The sequence below is a fragment of the Xenopus laevis genome, chromosome 5S (assembly GCF_017654675.1).
Source record: "Xenopus laevis strain J_2021 chromosome 5S, Xenopus_laevis_v10.1, whole genome shotgun sequence".
NCBI classification, from domain to species: Eukaryota; Metazoa; Chordata; class Amphibia; order Anura; family Pipidae; genus Xenopus; species Xenopus laevis.
The window spans coordinates 44,304,086-44,319,278 of NC_054380.1; the positions used below are offsets into that span (position 1 = coordinate 44,304,086).

General features: G+C 36.3%; 1 protein-coding gene across 1 annotated transcript in view; it reads right to left on the reverse strand.

The window, feature by feature from the left end:
• Nucleotides 1–15,193, reverse strand: part of galnt2.S (polypeptide N-acetylgalactosaminyltransferase 2 S homeolog) — a 45,593-nt gene that overhangs the window by 22,172 nt on the left and 8,228 nt on the right. Inside the window, exons 2-7 of the mRNA XM_018265270.2 lie at nucleotides 14,116–14,203; nucleotides 7,278–7,431; nucleotides 6,211–6,309; nucleotides 3,241–3,308; nucleotides 1,395–1,460; nucleotides 535–656 (exon numbers count right to left, since the gene is read on the reverse strand). Of these exons, the coding sequence (XP_018120759.1) occupies nucleotides 535–656; nucleotides 1,395–1,460; nucleotides 3,241–3,308; nucleotides 6,211–6,309; nucleotides 7,278–7,431; nucleotides 14,116–14,203 (597 nt within the window). The remainder of the gene's footprint in view (nucleotides 1–534; nucleotides 657–1,394; nucleotides 1,461–3,240; nucleotides 3,309–6,210; nucleotides 6,310–7,277; nucleotides 7,432–14,115; nucleotides 14,204–15,193) is intronic.

The following is a 15,193-nucleotide window of genomic DNA, read 5'->3' on the forward strand; positions in this document are numbered from 1 at the left end:
TATAGCTTACATATTCTGCATTCTTACACTTGTGCTCAGCCACAAATGTGAAAATAACAGGCTTATTTGAAGGCTATGACTGTAGGCTATAGGTTGCCACAATGAGGGGCTGTCCCCCAAAGGGAATTCAAAGCATTGTTGGATAAAGCAACCGGAAAGTCAGCAAAATTGACATTTGGTTCAAGATATTGTTGAAACTACACCTGAGTGACTATTACAACAATAATTGTTAAATATATTTTATCATTCATTTTTGTAAGCTAAAAGGGGCCCGAAAATGGGGCTGAGCCCAAAAGCTAAAGCTTTAAATAGACCAGGGGGGGTGCCCAACTTTTTTTTTACCCGTGAGCAACACTCAAGATGCAATAAGATTTGGGGAGCAACGCAAGCGTAAAAATTTTTCCTGGGTGGTACAAAATAAGGGCTGTGATTGGCTATTTGGTAGCCCCTATGTGGACTGGCAGCCTACAGAAAACGCAGAAAAGCAAAGACAAGTCACCATTTGTTTCTGATTTCTCTGTAAAATCAAATTACCTCAGCAACCCTTTCTAACAGAGGCTCCAACCAACGTTCATTACATTCACAATGGCTGTCCAAAAACGTAAGAACTTTAGACTGTGCTGCATCTGCACCCTTTACACGAGAACGCATAAGACCTACAAGGAGAGAGAGAAAATATTTAGAACAGATAGAAATGCCTACAATTTTATGAACATATTCTGTCATATGTTCTTTCATACAAATTATTAGAACAAAACTAAATAAAATAAATTGTACTTAGTGTACTACACAAAACTATTGGATTTTACTAGAAAGGACTGGTAAAATTGACAAATGAAAATGACCTGAATATATAAAAAAGGCACTTCTCAAAATTCTGCATCACTGGCAGAAAAGCATTATATTCTTTGAAAATACCTGTAGTTTCTTTATTTAAGACATTTGACAGGTCACAAATATGTATTATTGGACACGTTACTAAGCAAAACAGACAAGGAGGGGCTTTGCTTAAACAAAGTCTAACAGTAAAACACACATCTTAAATATAAAATAACCAGTTTGTTATACAGTTGTTTGTTCTTCCTCATTCGTCATTTTTCAATATTCTCTTATTATAGTTTCTTATTGCTTTAGCTGTGCAATTGAGCTCAGATGGTAGATAGTGCTCTGGGGCAAATTGTATGCACAAGCTACAATGGTCACAGAGAAAATGTTTATTCCACCAAAGAGAAGGCATTCCAATCTACTGATCCAACCAGTTCTTTACTGGCAGCGCCTGAATGAACTTACAGGCCAGTGCTGACTCTGAAGAGACATGAGGAGCTTGCAAAATGCAACCTTTGATAAACATTTTTGCTTCAATTATCTCAAAACCAAGTTACTCTTATACTGACCTTCTCGTCTATCATTTCTAAGTACGCGTACTTTTTCAATCTTCTCAAGCAGAGCCCCATCTTCAGCTATAAAACATAGACAATTTTTAGGTAATCTAGGCAAATAATGTGTCCCAAGATGAAAGAATTAAAAATCTGCAATCAAGTGTGTTGCAGTAAAAAAAATTTCCAAGCTTACCGAATACACTTTAAAAGATGCTAATATTGCTAATATTAAAGTGATGTTGGTTACACACACACAATATATATATATATATATATATATATATATATATATATATATATATATATATATATAGCACACCTTTTGCCAAAATCTCCATCTGGGTGCTAATCCAAATAATAGTAATACAAAATGCAAAATGGCAGCACTCAAACGCAATCAAAAATGTAGCACGAAAAACAGGTTTATTACTTCCAACGTTTCAGTTCCGTGGCGGAACTTTCATCAGGGAAAGGTTCAGATACAGAACTGAAACGTTGGAAGTAATAAACCTGTTTTTCGGCTACATTTTTGATCGTGTTTGTAAAATCCTAGTTTGTCAGTCTTTTGAGACATTCATTTAGAAAACTGCCAGCATGTCCAAGTAAGTTGTCAACAACAGCATCATACTGGTTCTTCTAGATTTTTATTGCAGACAAATTTGCAAATACACACTTTGCATAAAGCTGTATTACAAAATTTTTTGCTATTGTATTGCTTGTACACTTTATAATGCAGGCATTGGATTACTTATATGGAACTCCTTTTTTAAGAGTATTTCCTTTTTCTCTGTAATAATAAACCAGTACCTTGTACTTGATGCAAACTAAGCTGCAGAAATCCATATTGGTGGCAAAACAATCCTATTGAGTTTGTTTAATGTTAAAACATTTTTTAATAGACCTAAGGTACGATGATCCAAATTATGGAAAGCTTCACTGATGATAGATTCCATACCTGTACTGGTATTTAATTCTGGAATGGAGGCTTCTTCACTTTCACCTATAGGATATAGGATCAATTATCTGAAATCCTTGCAACCTGTGGTTTTCTGAAGAAGGGGATATCTTGTAATTTGGATCAGCATACCTTAATTCTACTTAGAAATACATTTTAATCATGTAATTGCCCTTCTCTGTTTTGGATGCTATACTGAAGGGCTCATTATGGTTCACCTGCCCCCCCCCTCCCCTCAATGTATAACGATGAGTTCCAGTAAATTTGTTCCTGTACATTTTGAAGTAAATTGAGTTTCAAAAACCTAGGGTATACAGAGACAGATCTTTCGTAGCCAGTGAGCACAATTAGGACAATTACTAGAAGAGAGTTTGTTTATTGATTAATTTTTTGTTATTCAAAGCTACAACGTCACATGGGACAGGCAGCATGGTAAAAAAAAAAAAAAAACAAACAAAAAAAATACATCCATATTAGGGTTGCCACCTTATCCGAAAACCGGCCGGTGGGGGGCGGCCCATGATGCAAAGGGGGCGGGACCACATACTGTGCTGCAAAAGGGGGCAGAGCAACATTGGCTGAAAAAAAAAAAAAAACAGTTCTGAGCGAATTGGGGCGGGCTAAGGGCTTTTTTAAATGGGTTTTACAAATTTACCGGCAACTACATTGCCGGTAAATTGTAATACCGGCCCCGGCAAGTGTTTTACCATTTAAAAAAAATAAAATAAAATTCATGAAATCCTGAATATAGTTTTCAAACACATAAAAAAACTTGTTTGAGGACAGCCTTTCGGAAATATTTGAGGCATTACTTTACAGTGAAATTAACTCATTTATTATTAAATTAATAGCATGATTCAATTATTATCATTATCCTATATACATCGGATAATCAGTAAAACTCACCACTATCACTGTAGTCATCAACAAGTATAATTTCCTTGACAAGGTGCACTGGGCTTTTTTTTAATACACTGAAAAAAAAATTAATAAAAGATACCAATTTTACCTTCGGACCAGCAACACAAAACACATAAAATTCTTGAATCACTCAGCGAAACCTTTTTGTTGCACAGCTATTTTTTGCAGAAGCACACCCCTACTAAAATGGAGCCCCTTATAGACAGATTAAAGCAACTAAGAGGAGACAGATTTTGTTTGCAAGATTACTCTACTATTCAAGGTTTAATATAAATGGTATCTTATTTAAAAATCTGCATTCTTCCTTGTTTATGTTTGTAAGGCAGGCAACAATATTTTGGCATGCAAATAAATTAATACGTTATTTTATTGAAATACTTTTCTCTTTTACAAATATGTATTTAATTGGTCTTGTTTAATTAAGCTATATCTGAGCAAACTTTCCTAGGTGCAGAGTGATTAGTCAATAGTGTATCCTGTATTAGGACACATCTGTTGCAAAGGTTTCACATCTGTGGTGCTTGCAGAACATGGGGCTTGAATGGCAATTATAGAATATATTATATGGTAATATATGTATTTGTGCAATGTTATTAGCAAAGTAAGGCAGGGTTTTATTTACATATATGGATCTATGGGCCTTTGCCTGGGGCAACAGCTTGGATTGGGGGGGGGGGGGTTGCCCATATACAGTTAGGCCCATAAATCTTTGACAGACAACCTTTTCTAATTTTGGTTCTGTACAATACCACAATGAATTTTAAATAACTCAAGACTTTCAGCTTTAATTCAGTGGGTTGAACAAAAAGTTTGCATGAAAATGTAAGGAACTAAAGCCTTTTTATTAAAACACAATCACTTCATTTCAGGGGCTCAAAAGTAATTGGACAAATTAAAAAGCTGAAAATAAAATGTTAATTTCGAATACTTGGTTGAAAACCATTTGCTGGCAATGACAACCTGAAGTCTTTAACTCATGGACATTTTCAGATGTCCTACTTTTGGGTTTCCTACTTTTTAATGCTCTGCCAGGCCTTTACTGCAGCGGCTTTCAGTTGCAGTTTGTTTGTGGGCCTTTCTGTTCGAAGTTTAGTCTTCAACAAGTGAAATGCAAGCTCAATTTGGTTCAGATTAAGTGACTGACTTGGCCATTTAAGAATATTCCACTTCTTTGCTTTAATAAACTCCTGGGTTGCTTTGGCTGTATGTTTTGGGTCATTATGAAACCCCTTTCCAATCAATTTGACTGCATTTAGCTGGATTTGAGGAGACCTTATGTCTCTGAACACCTCAGAATTAATTTGGCTGCTTCCGTCCTGTGTCACATCATGGATAAACAATAGTGTCCCAGTGCCACTGGCAGCCATGCACGCCCAAGCCATCACACTGCTTCTGCCGTTTTACAGATGATGTGGTATGCTTTGGATCATGAGCTGTTCCACGTCTTCTCCATACTTTTTTCTTGCAATCATTCTGGTAGAGGTTGATCTTGGTTTCATCTGTCCAAAGAATGTTTTTCCAGAACTGTGCTGGCTTTTTTAGATGTTTTTTTTTTTTTTAGCAAAGTCCAATGTAGCCTTTCTATTCTTGAGGCTTAGGAGTGGCTTGCACCTTGCAGTGCACCCTCTGTATTTACTTTCATGCAGTCTTCTCTTTATGGCAGACTTGGATATCGATACCCCTACCTCCTGGAGAGTGTTGTTCACTCGTTTGGCTGTTGTGAAGGGGGTTCTCTTCACTATGGAAATTATTCTGCAATCATCCACCACTGGTGTCTTCCATGGATGTTCAGGTCTTTTTGCGTTGCTGAGTTCACCAGAGATTTATTTCTCAGGATTTACCAAACTGTAGATTTTGTCACTCCTAATATTGAAGTAATTTCTCGGATGGTTTTTTTCTGTTTTTTGCAGCTTAAGGATGGCTTGTTTCACATGCACTTCACTGCATGGAGAGCTCCTTTGACCGCATGTTGTCTGTTCACAGCAAAATCTTCCACATACAAGCACCTCCCCTCAAATCAACTCCGAGGCTTTTATCTGCTTCATTGATAATGACTTAAAGGAATTGCCAATGATATAGCCTTTGAGTCAATGGTCCAATTACTTTTGAGCCCCTGAAATGAAGTGATTGTGTTAAAGGCTTTAGTTCCTCACATTTTTTTCAACCCACTGAATTAAATCTGAAAGTCTGCAGTTCAACTGCATCTGAGTTGTTTAATTTAAAATTCATTGTGGTAATGTACAGAACCAAAATTAGAAAAAATTTGTCTCTGTCCAAAGATTTATGGGCCTAACTGTATTAAAACAAAAATTTTCCTCCAGTCTGCAGCAGTAGATCTGAAGGTGAGTGGTTACCTCTCTCTGACACAAACTGTACTGCAAGGGTCGGACTCCAAGACTATGGACAGAAAGAAATTTAGACCAGATTCCTTCTATGTCCCCTGTTTCACTGCTGATACTCTTATAGAACTTTCTGGGATCAGTGTTGTTGGTAAAGTAGAGGTGATACTTTTACTTCACTTTTTTTCTGTTATCTAACATTTGAGACATTATGGCTAATGCCACAGGTAGATTTTTCTCTGCACACAAGCAGTTTTGAGCCAAAATCCCTTTTTTTCTCCTGTCAGTGCTACAGAATAAGGAGTGGCAAGGAGGGGATTGGCATTTTCTTCATCTGCGTTTTTCTGCCAGCAGAGAAAATGCCACAGCATACATATTGTAATTATGACAGTTTTACTTCTTGAAATAAATGGAAAAAAAGAAATTGCCAAAACACAAGAAAAAGTTTGCAATACAATTTTAATTTGAAAATAAAAATGAATAGTGCTCTATTCTGCAATGTAACATTGCCTTAGTGAAAAAACCCCATTTAGAGAATTATTACAGATTGTAATACATTATGCAACATAAAAGCACACAACAACTGGACATAAATCTTCAACTGAAAACATCCTACCTGATTATTGTGCGCAGTAAGGCAGACCTGGCTTCATTATGAAATGTGATAACAACACTGGTTGCTGGTAAATCAACTCTCCATGTTTTTTTACGACATCTTAAAAGAAAAACATTTTAGAGTGTAAATATACATATTATGTACAATATACACTCTATGGCTGTATATGTTAATATAACCTAAAATATTTAACTTTCTAAAAGCAAAAACTAAACCCACTGTGTTATACAATCAGATGTTGATCATTTCTCTTGATATCCATGTTTTGGTGTGGAGTGAGCCGCATGTCACACTATGGCAAGTAAAATATTCATAAACATTGCTTTGTTATTTTTTATTTTAGTTGTCCTTTAACCCGAGACCTGAGCCATGTCATCTTGGAAGATGCTGATGGCAAGTCATGATATTTGCTTCCCTTTTTTCTGGTCGACTTCACATATGCCAACATGTATCAAAATAGAATATAAGACTTGACAGGGGAAAACAGGATTTCTACTGTTCCCACCTACTTCATGTACCGTCACATGTTGGCGTGTTTGCAGCTACTCTGAGTGAATTTTCCGGTGACGAGCCACAATTTGGTATTTTATGGACAAAAAAAAACAGACCATGTAGCTGCACACTGGCCGATGCTACAAAGAGCCGACCATCTACTCTCCATATGGGTATGAAGCGCAGGCAGATAAAAGGGAATCGACCGTATAGTGTGCCTGAACTACTATGATCACATACACAGGATAACAAAATATGAAAATGATTCTGTCATTCCTAGATTAGATCTTTATTTATTCCTACGATCAATGGGATAAGGCAAATGCATCAAAGGTGAAATACATCTTGCTCTCTATCCATTTGTAATGGCTTTTTAGGGATATATTTATCAAATGGATAACTCTTATTGCAAATGTAACAAAGTAAGCTTATGAAATACAACCTCCATGAAATACCAGTCCAAGCAGGCATTATACAAAGAATGCCATTTTAAAGGGATGGGGTCACATTTAACTGACAATATATGTATATATACATAAATAGCATGCAGGTTAATAGATTTTTTGCATACATACTGTTCATGCCTTGTGTCTGGAACACTTCTGTCCATGAGGAGTTTATCACTTTCCACTTGATTAAACTTGTTCCGTGCATAGGCATCCTGGCCAGGTCTTACTATAGTAGCTGCGACATAAGCATCTTGATCAAAGTCTTGCCATCTTACTTTACCTAAAACAAAAACAAACAAAAAACCAATACTTTTTGAAATCTATAGACATGTAAATATAAAGTGTTTCTTTTAATAAAATATTCAAAGCCAGATACTCTACACTTGCGCATATCAATATACTAAGGACATAATATATAAATATAGTTTATAATAATAAAGAAGTTGCAACATATGTATAGATGTTTTGCTTAAAGGAGTGGGCATTTTAGTAGCTTTAAGCACTAAATACATTGATATCAGTGAGTACAGAAGCTCTTTTTCCCCCTCTATCTGTACATATAGAATTGGTTCCCAACATTTAAGGGAAAATGGTAGTGGTCATCTAATTTTCATTTTTAATTCTTTGTGTAGAAAGTACAGATATGGGATTGGTTATCCAGTAAGCCTGTTTTTCAGAAAGCTCAGAATTACATCTATCATAAACTAAATTTTAATCAAATAATTAATTTTTAAAATTGATTTCCTTTTTATCTGTAATAATACCTTGTATTGATCCCAGCTATAATGATATAATCCCAGATATAGTTAAAGTTTTTAGATTTACCTATACTAGCTAATCCTATTTGGTTTATTTAAGGTTTAAATGATTTTATTTAGCAGACTCCTATGGAGATCCAAATTCCCAAAAGACCAGATAACCCCAGGCCCTTAAGATTCTGGATAACAGGCCCTATACCTGCATTATACCGGTTTGTACAGCAGAACTTTTAAATAACTGTATACACATCCAGATGGGTTGCCCTTTAGAAGGTCATCATTAAAAAAAGTCTCAGAAAGCATTGGCTTCCAAAAGACCTTAATCTTGCTCTGTGGTGAGAACAAACAGTCGTGACAGAATCTACAAACAAGTGCCACAAAATACTAGTGTTCCTGTATCCCCCAGGCATATAGAAACTAACTTTTACACAGATAACATCTACAGGACAAATAAAAAGTACCGGTAATGCTTTAACAAAGGCTAGTGTAATCAGCCGTCAGAATCACAGTTTGAATATTTAAGCTTGGTCAAATAGGTTTTACAAACAGAAACAAGTGAACAACACCTACAGGAAGCCGAAAATGCAATAAAATGGCTAAAAATGCAATAAAATCACAGAAATTGTAATATAATCATCAAAATAAAATGTTAAAAGGTAATGTGCAGGCTGGTTAGCGAAAACGTTTTTTTTTCCCTAACAATGCCACCTCTACCTTTTTCACAGAGCTTATTGCTTCACTCACAGTATGGGGTCCCTCAACGCTTATTGTAGCAGGGGACATGAATACTGTATGGGACCCAATTCTTGATTGTACAGGTGCTCCTGCCCCCTCAGCTAGCTCTTCAGATCTGGTACGCTTTGGCCAACATTTTGAGTTGATAGATAGCTGGTGTTTATTGAATCCAGATGGTAGAGATTATACATTCTACTCTAATCCACACAAATCTTTTTCTCATATAGACTACATTATGCTTTTCCATGCTCTTGCCGACAGTTTGTCATCTGACAAAATATAAAACATCTCACTATCTGATCATGCGTTGATCTCTGCAGTGCTTGCTCTGCACTCGGTAGAGCCTAGGAAGCGACAATGGACCTTTCCTGCATTTTTGGCCAACTCAGATGATTTTCAATTATATTTACAAAATAAATGGGCAGATTATGCTGATGCTAATTTAGAACACTTAGAGAACATCAGCCTATTCTGGTCAGCCTCAAAAGCGATCATGAGGGGACATATCTCATATACAGCCAGATTAAACAAGCTTTTTAGAGAAAAATATATTGTACTTAAAAATAACCTTACTACTGCATATCGAAATTATCTTGCCACAGGTGCTGAAATAGATCATAAATTATATATAACAGCTAAACAGGATCTTGAAACACTCACAGAGCAAAGAGCAACTTAGATTACAGGAGAAATAGATTCTATCGATGGGGAAATAGGGGAAATATCGACTTGGTGCGAAAGGCAAAAGGTACACAATATATCCCCATGATCAAAACTATGGTGGGACCTAAACACACCTCGGTAGACATTCTCCAGGAATTTTGCTTATACTTTCAGACATTGTACCAGGCACCCATGGATTCAATGTCGGAGGGAGTGGAATATCTCCGATCAGCAAACCTACCTAAATTGTCACAATCACAGAGAGATATACTTAATGCCCCTTTAACAGAACAGGAAATAAGTGACACAATTAAGTTTCTCGCTGGGAACAAAGCAGCAGGTCCAGATGGTCTTTCGAGCAAATATTATAAAATTCTTTGAGAAGCACTAACCCCAATCCTACATTCTCTATAATCAACATATTTTACAATCTGGTGAGTTTTGGGATGGATTAAGTGAAGTCTTCTCAAAAAAGACAGGCAAGCGGATCAGGTCGAGTCCTATAGGCCCATATCATTGCTTAATCATGATTACAAAATATTTACGAAACTCTTGGCCTATAGACTACAAAACATATTATCAGAACTTATAATACAGAGCAGTTAGGTTTCACAAATAACAGACAGTCTGTAAAGGCAATACGCACTACGCTATCAGCAATAATAACCGATTCTGAGAAGCAAAAGTCCCAAACATTAATTGTTAATTTAGATGCTGATAAGGCATTTGATCGCATATGTCACTCCCACTTGATTATATTAGTTAAATTTAGACATTTTGGACATTTATTTATAAAAGCCATTTCAATGCTGTATCGTCCCTCTCAAGCTAAACTTTATGAAAATGGACATCTCTCTTCTCCATTCCTTCTTGCATGAGGTACCAGAGAGGGGTGCCCCCTCTCCCCATTATTATTTAACCTGGCACTTGAGCCCTTTTTGCATATATTAACTGCCTCATCAGCTTTCCAGGGGATACAAATTGGTACCTACCACTTCAAACTGAATGCCTTCGCAGATGACATTTTGCTACTTACGACCAACCCATCAGAATCCATCCCTTTCCTTTTAACTAGCATTGAATCTTTTGGCAGGGAGCAGGATTCCAAGTCAATCTGACCAAGACAATTGCTATGCCTCTCAATCCTTAATCTAAAAAAATACATGGTGTGGTCCTTTTCCTTTCAAGTTGGCCACAGAGGCAGTAAAATGTTTGGGAATCCAAATCCCTTGGCAAATCCACGCTCTATATAATTTAAATTGGACTCCTGTACAAATTGATTCAGGAACTTAACGCATGGTAAAAATTACCTGTAAATTACTTGGGAAAATGTCACTTAATCAAGATGATATGGTTTCCTCGTTTGCTTTACTGATTGCAAATGCTTCCATTGCTTTTGAACTGCAGAGATCTAGCAAGGCTAAATAAAGCACTTGGTCAATTTATTTGGGATGGTAAACATCCTCGGATCAGTAGGAAGAAACTTCAACAGTTGAGGTGTCAAGGAGGGATAAATCTCCCAGACATACAGACATATAACCTGGCTTGCAATCTGTATGCAACAGACTGGGTTAATAACAAGGAACTTTACACAATGCCTTTACTAGACCAGGCCCTCACACCAAACATTTCTTTGGCTTTTCTCTTGCATTCAGAAGAGAGACAACTTCCATCTGAGGTAAAGGACAACCCATTATTGTACACAAAAATCAGAGCCTGGCGTGTAGCAGGCCCAGACTATCTATCTCACCATTAATATCACCCTTTTTTTCCTTTCATTAGCAACCCACATTTTCTGAATGCTTACATTGGCAACCTTGCTTGGGCAGGGGCTTACACAGGTGAGACATTTAATGCTTACTCCTGCCAATCTGTACTCCCTCTCAGATCTTAAAGAACAATATCCCTCAATAACTTGGGCTCTCTTCTCATATCTACAAGCTAGGCATTATGCCCACACAGTGATTCGCATTATTCCATCACAGGTACTAGATAACCCGATTGACTGCTTATTTAGTTTGGCTACTACACAACCTTCCACCTCTCTTCTTAATAATATTTTAAAAGTCCCACTACTGGATAAGAATTTTGAGAGAGGTCTGGGAAAATGGCTACTTCAAATTCCAGACCTGACTCAAGAAAAATGATTTACTTTACATTTTAAATCTCTATCACTCCTTAAGTCTAGTCACTTCCATATTATGTTTCTAAATATATAACATAGGGGCTACTTCTCTCCTGAGCTGCGTAAAAAAGTGGGCTGGTCCGTCTCTGACACCTCCCCAAGGTGTTGGGTCCTAAAAGCAGACATTTACCACTACGGTTCTGTTCTTTGATTCAACAGTTTTGGGACACGGTCATATCCTATTTATCCTATTGTAAATCCACGTTACATATTCAGATACATCCTACACCTCTTTGGGCAATTTTTGGAGATACCACAAAAATTTCAAAAGCAGATAAGAAATTAGCAAATATTGTTTCGGCAGTTAGTAGAAAAACCATACTTCCCTGTTGGATATCAAGTCTGCCCCCATCACTTGAAATGATGCTTACTAAACTTGATTTTGCTTATCATATGGATTGGTTGGAAGCTACTCTTAATAGAGTACGTCAGTTTGCAACCTTTTTTGCTACTTGGGCAAAATATGTGCAAACATTATCTCCTAGACGACAACGAGAAATCTCATATGTATTTCGGCTCACCAACTGGTATATGGCAGAAGAGTTGGCGGGGAGAAATCCTTTAGTGATAGGAAGTGAAATATAGGAGAATATCTATAAAAGGCTCTGGTTTGTCTCTATTTGATGCAGTCTTGGGTGGCACTGGGAGTAACTCTGGGGGGGGGGTTTGGGAAGTATAACTTTTCCAATGTCTAGGGGGTTTTGCTGATTACTGTGTGACCCTAACCATTGGGGTGGGTCGATGAAAGTTTGCAGACCTACTCCAATTTTAATATGTAATCCCATCCAGGACTGTATGGCATGTTTCAATCTGTATTGTATTTTTTCTGTTGGTGCTAATAAAAAACATTTATAAAAAAAAATTTAAGAAAAGTTTTTTTTCTGGTGACTTCACGTTTTTTTCCTTTAATAACTTCTGACTATTCAAGGTTTCAGAAGTGTTTTTTTCTCAGCGTTTTTCTGATAATAATGCCAAGCCCTGTTGCAAGAATAGTTCAGAAATTCTTACTGCTACCAAAGACCTAAGTGCAGTCAGTAAATATTTATTATCTGATGATTGGTTTGTTTAACATCTCAGTTCTAGTCATATGCAGGTTGAACCAAAAAGCACCAGTACCCATGGGTTTACCTCAGGTTAGGCAGGTTCATGTTGAAATTTGGCCATCCATTGCAGGTTACGGTTTGGTGCGGTTTAGAATTGACACCTCTGCTGCCAAAGATTTCCTGTCTTGGAACCATAGGCGTGCACAAAAGTAGCATACAGAGCAAGAAAATATGGGTACAGGGTAAGGTGTGGATCCTACAATTTTGTGGGTTAGGGTCAGGTACAACGGTGCGGGATGAATTTTTCCTCACCTGCACATCACAAATATTATTGATTATATTATCCAACTGATTAAACCTTTAGCCATAGGAACGAAGGTTTCAGTTTCCAAACTGTAAACAAGGTCCAAGTACAGATATGGGACCTGTTATCCAGAATGCCCTGGACCTGGGGATTTCCCAATAACAGATCTTTCTGTAATTTGGATATTCATACTTTAAGTATACTACAAAAACTTGTAAACATTAAATAAACCCTGCTACCTGTAAGGATTCATTATATCTTGGTTTGAAACAAGTACAAGGTGCAGTTTTATTTTTACGTAAAAAAAAAATCATTTTTAAATTTCGATTATTTGGATAAAACAGAGTCTATGGGAGATGGTATTTCCGTAATTCGGAGCTTTCTGGAAAACATGTTTCCAGATAAGGTATCCCATACCTGTACAGGCATTTGTATGCTACATACATGCGTAGCACATGGGGACTGGCTTTTTCAGCCTGAAATTGCTCACTAGTGTTTCTGCTAGGGATGCTCAAAATTTATAACCTCTGGATTCAATCAAATAATGAATCCTCAACTGCATATTAAATTTGAGAAAACTGTATAAACTGCCTCAATTCTGAGCTTTAAAATTACAAAGTTACGTTTAAGGATACGGCTCAATTCCAAAGAGAATCCTGGAGCTGGTGTAGTACTAAAAGAACAGTTTTAATATCCAGGGCTATAAGCACTACGGAGTTACAGAAAATCAGGTGACAAGGAAGTAAGGTGACGTCAATGGTATAAATATAAAAAAAAAAAAAATAACACATTTTAAGAAAAAAAAAAAACTGAAGACAGAAAGTAAGAATAACTTCAGCTTACTACAGAAGGAGAAAGACTGTGAGCCAGATTATTTATCTCTGACCAAAAAGGTCACTACTACTATTGTAGGGCCATTAGACAACCATGTACATTAACTGCAATTTGTCAATATGGTCTGAAAATCAGGATAAACAATGCCTGGTATCCACACACATTGTAACACCATTTATTGAGATATGCAATAGTTTGACTAATAGATGGAGAAATTAGTTTAGGACATTTTTAATGGAGTAATTATCACAAAAACTATGATCCGCACCCAAATCTATCCCGCCCCTAAGAAACCCGCAGGCCCTTACTTTGTACCGCCATACTCTATGTTTTGGCAGCTTTATCTCTTATGCACTTTATAGTGAGTGCTATGTATGTATAACGTTAAGTGCATATATTTTATACAATATGTTTTTTATTTTTAACAAATAAAAAACACTACCTGGAGGTAAGGTTTCCATATTCTGTTCTTCTCCATTGGTGTTGTGGGGATCTCTTTTTTTAACTGCATTAATTTCATTCCAGTCTTCCTGTAACAAAAATTTAAAGAAGTTTAATTTTGCTGATCGGATTTTAAAAAAATGTCAACCATGGAAGCAAGATAAATATTTGAATCTTTTTTTTCTGCTTGTTTTCCTACTTTCTTATAAATCTTAAACTGTAATAAAAATGACTACAAAAAAATCTGACTATGAATGCCTGAGCCACCATACTATGTGGCCTCTCTATTTGTGAGCCCTATTACTTTTTTGATCACAAAGTTGGCTCCCAGAATTATTCTGGGTACTCTAATAGGAAGGTTAAAAAACACCAATGTATACATAATCTTATATTTTTTCAAAAAATAGTTTATCATGAAAAATAATGTACAGTCATTGTAAAAACGAGAAAGTAAATTCAATGATCTGTGAACTTGTGCCTTACATGGACATTGACTCTTTAATGACCATATATTTTAACCAAAGGGTACAGTTTCACCATATATAAAAAGGCTAAACAAAACATATATAGCTTTAAAGCACATTTAGTCTATAGGGAAGAACTGGAGAAAATGTATCAAAGTAGAGCATGCCACAGTTCACAATATAAGGACATTTCACAGGGATCGGTTCACTTATATTGGAAATTTAAGAGCATACTTATCAATGGGTGAATGCAAGAGTAAAAAATACATCAGTAAATCTTTATATAAACGAATCTATAACAAATGAAAAGAGAGCTGTTAAATATCCCTTCCCTATTGCAAATGGGGAATATACACCCTTGTGAGTAAAGACAAAATATCAACACAGGTATGAAATGTTCATTAAATGCAATATTACTGTCAAAATGTATTTTAAACACATATTGGCTTCTTTCCCTTTATTATTTAAAGGAAAAATATAACCTCTTCCCTTTCCGACGTGAGCTTTTACAATTAGGCTCATGTAGAAAAGGTACATAAACACTTTGTGAACAATCATGGTTTTCATTTAATCTGTGCAGGGCCACCTTCAGGGAAGCACATGAGGTACTCCTGT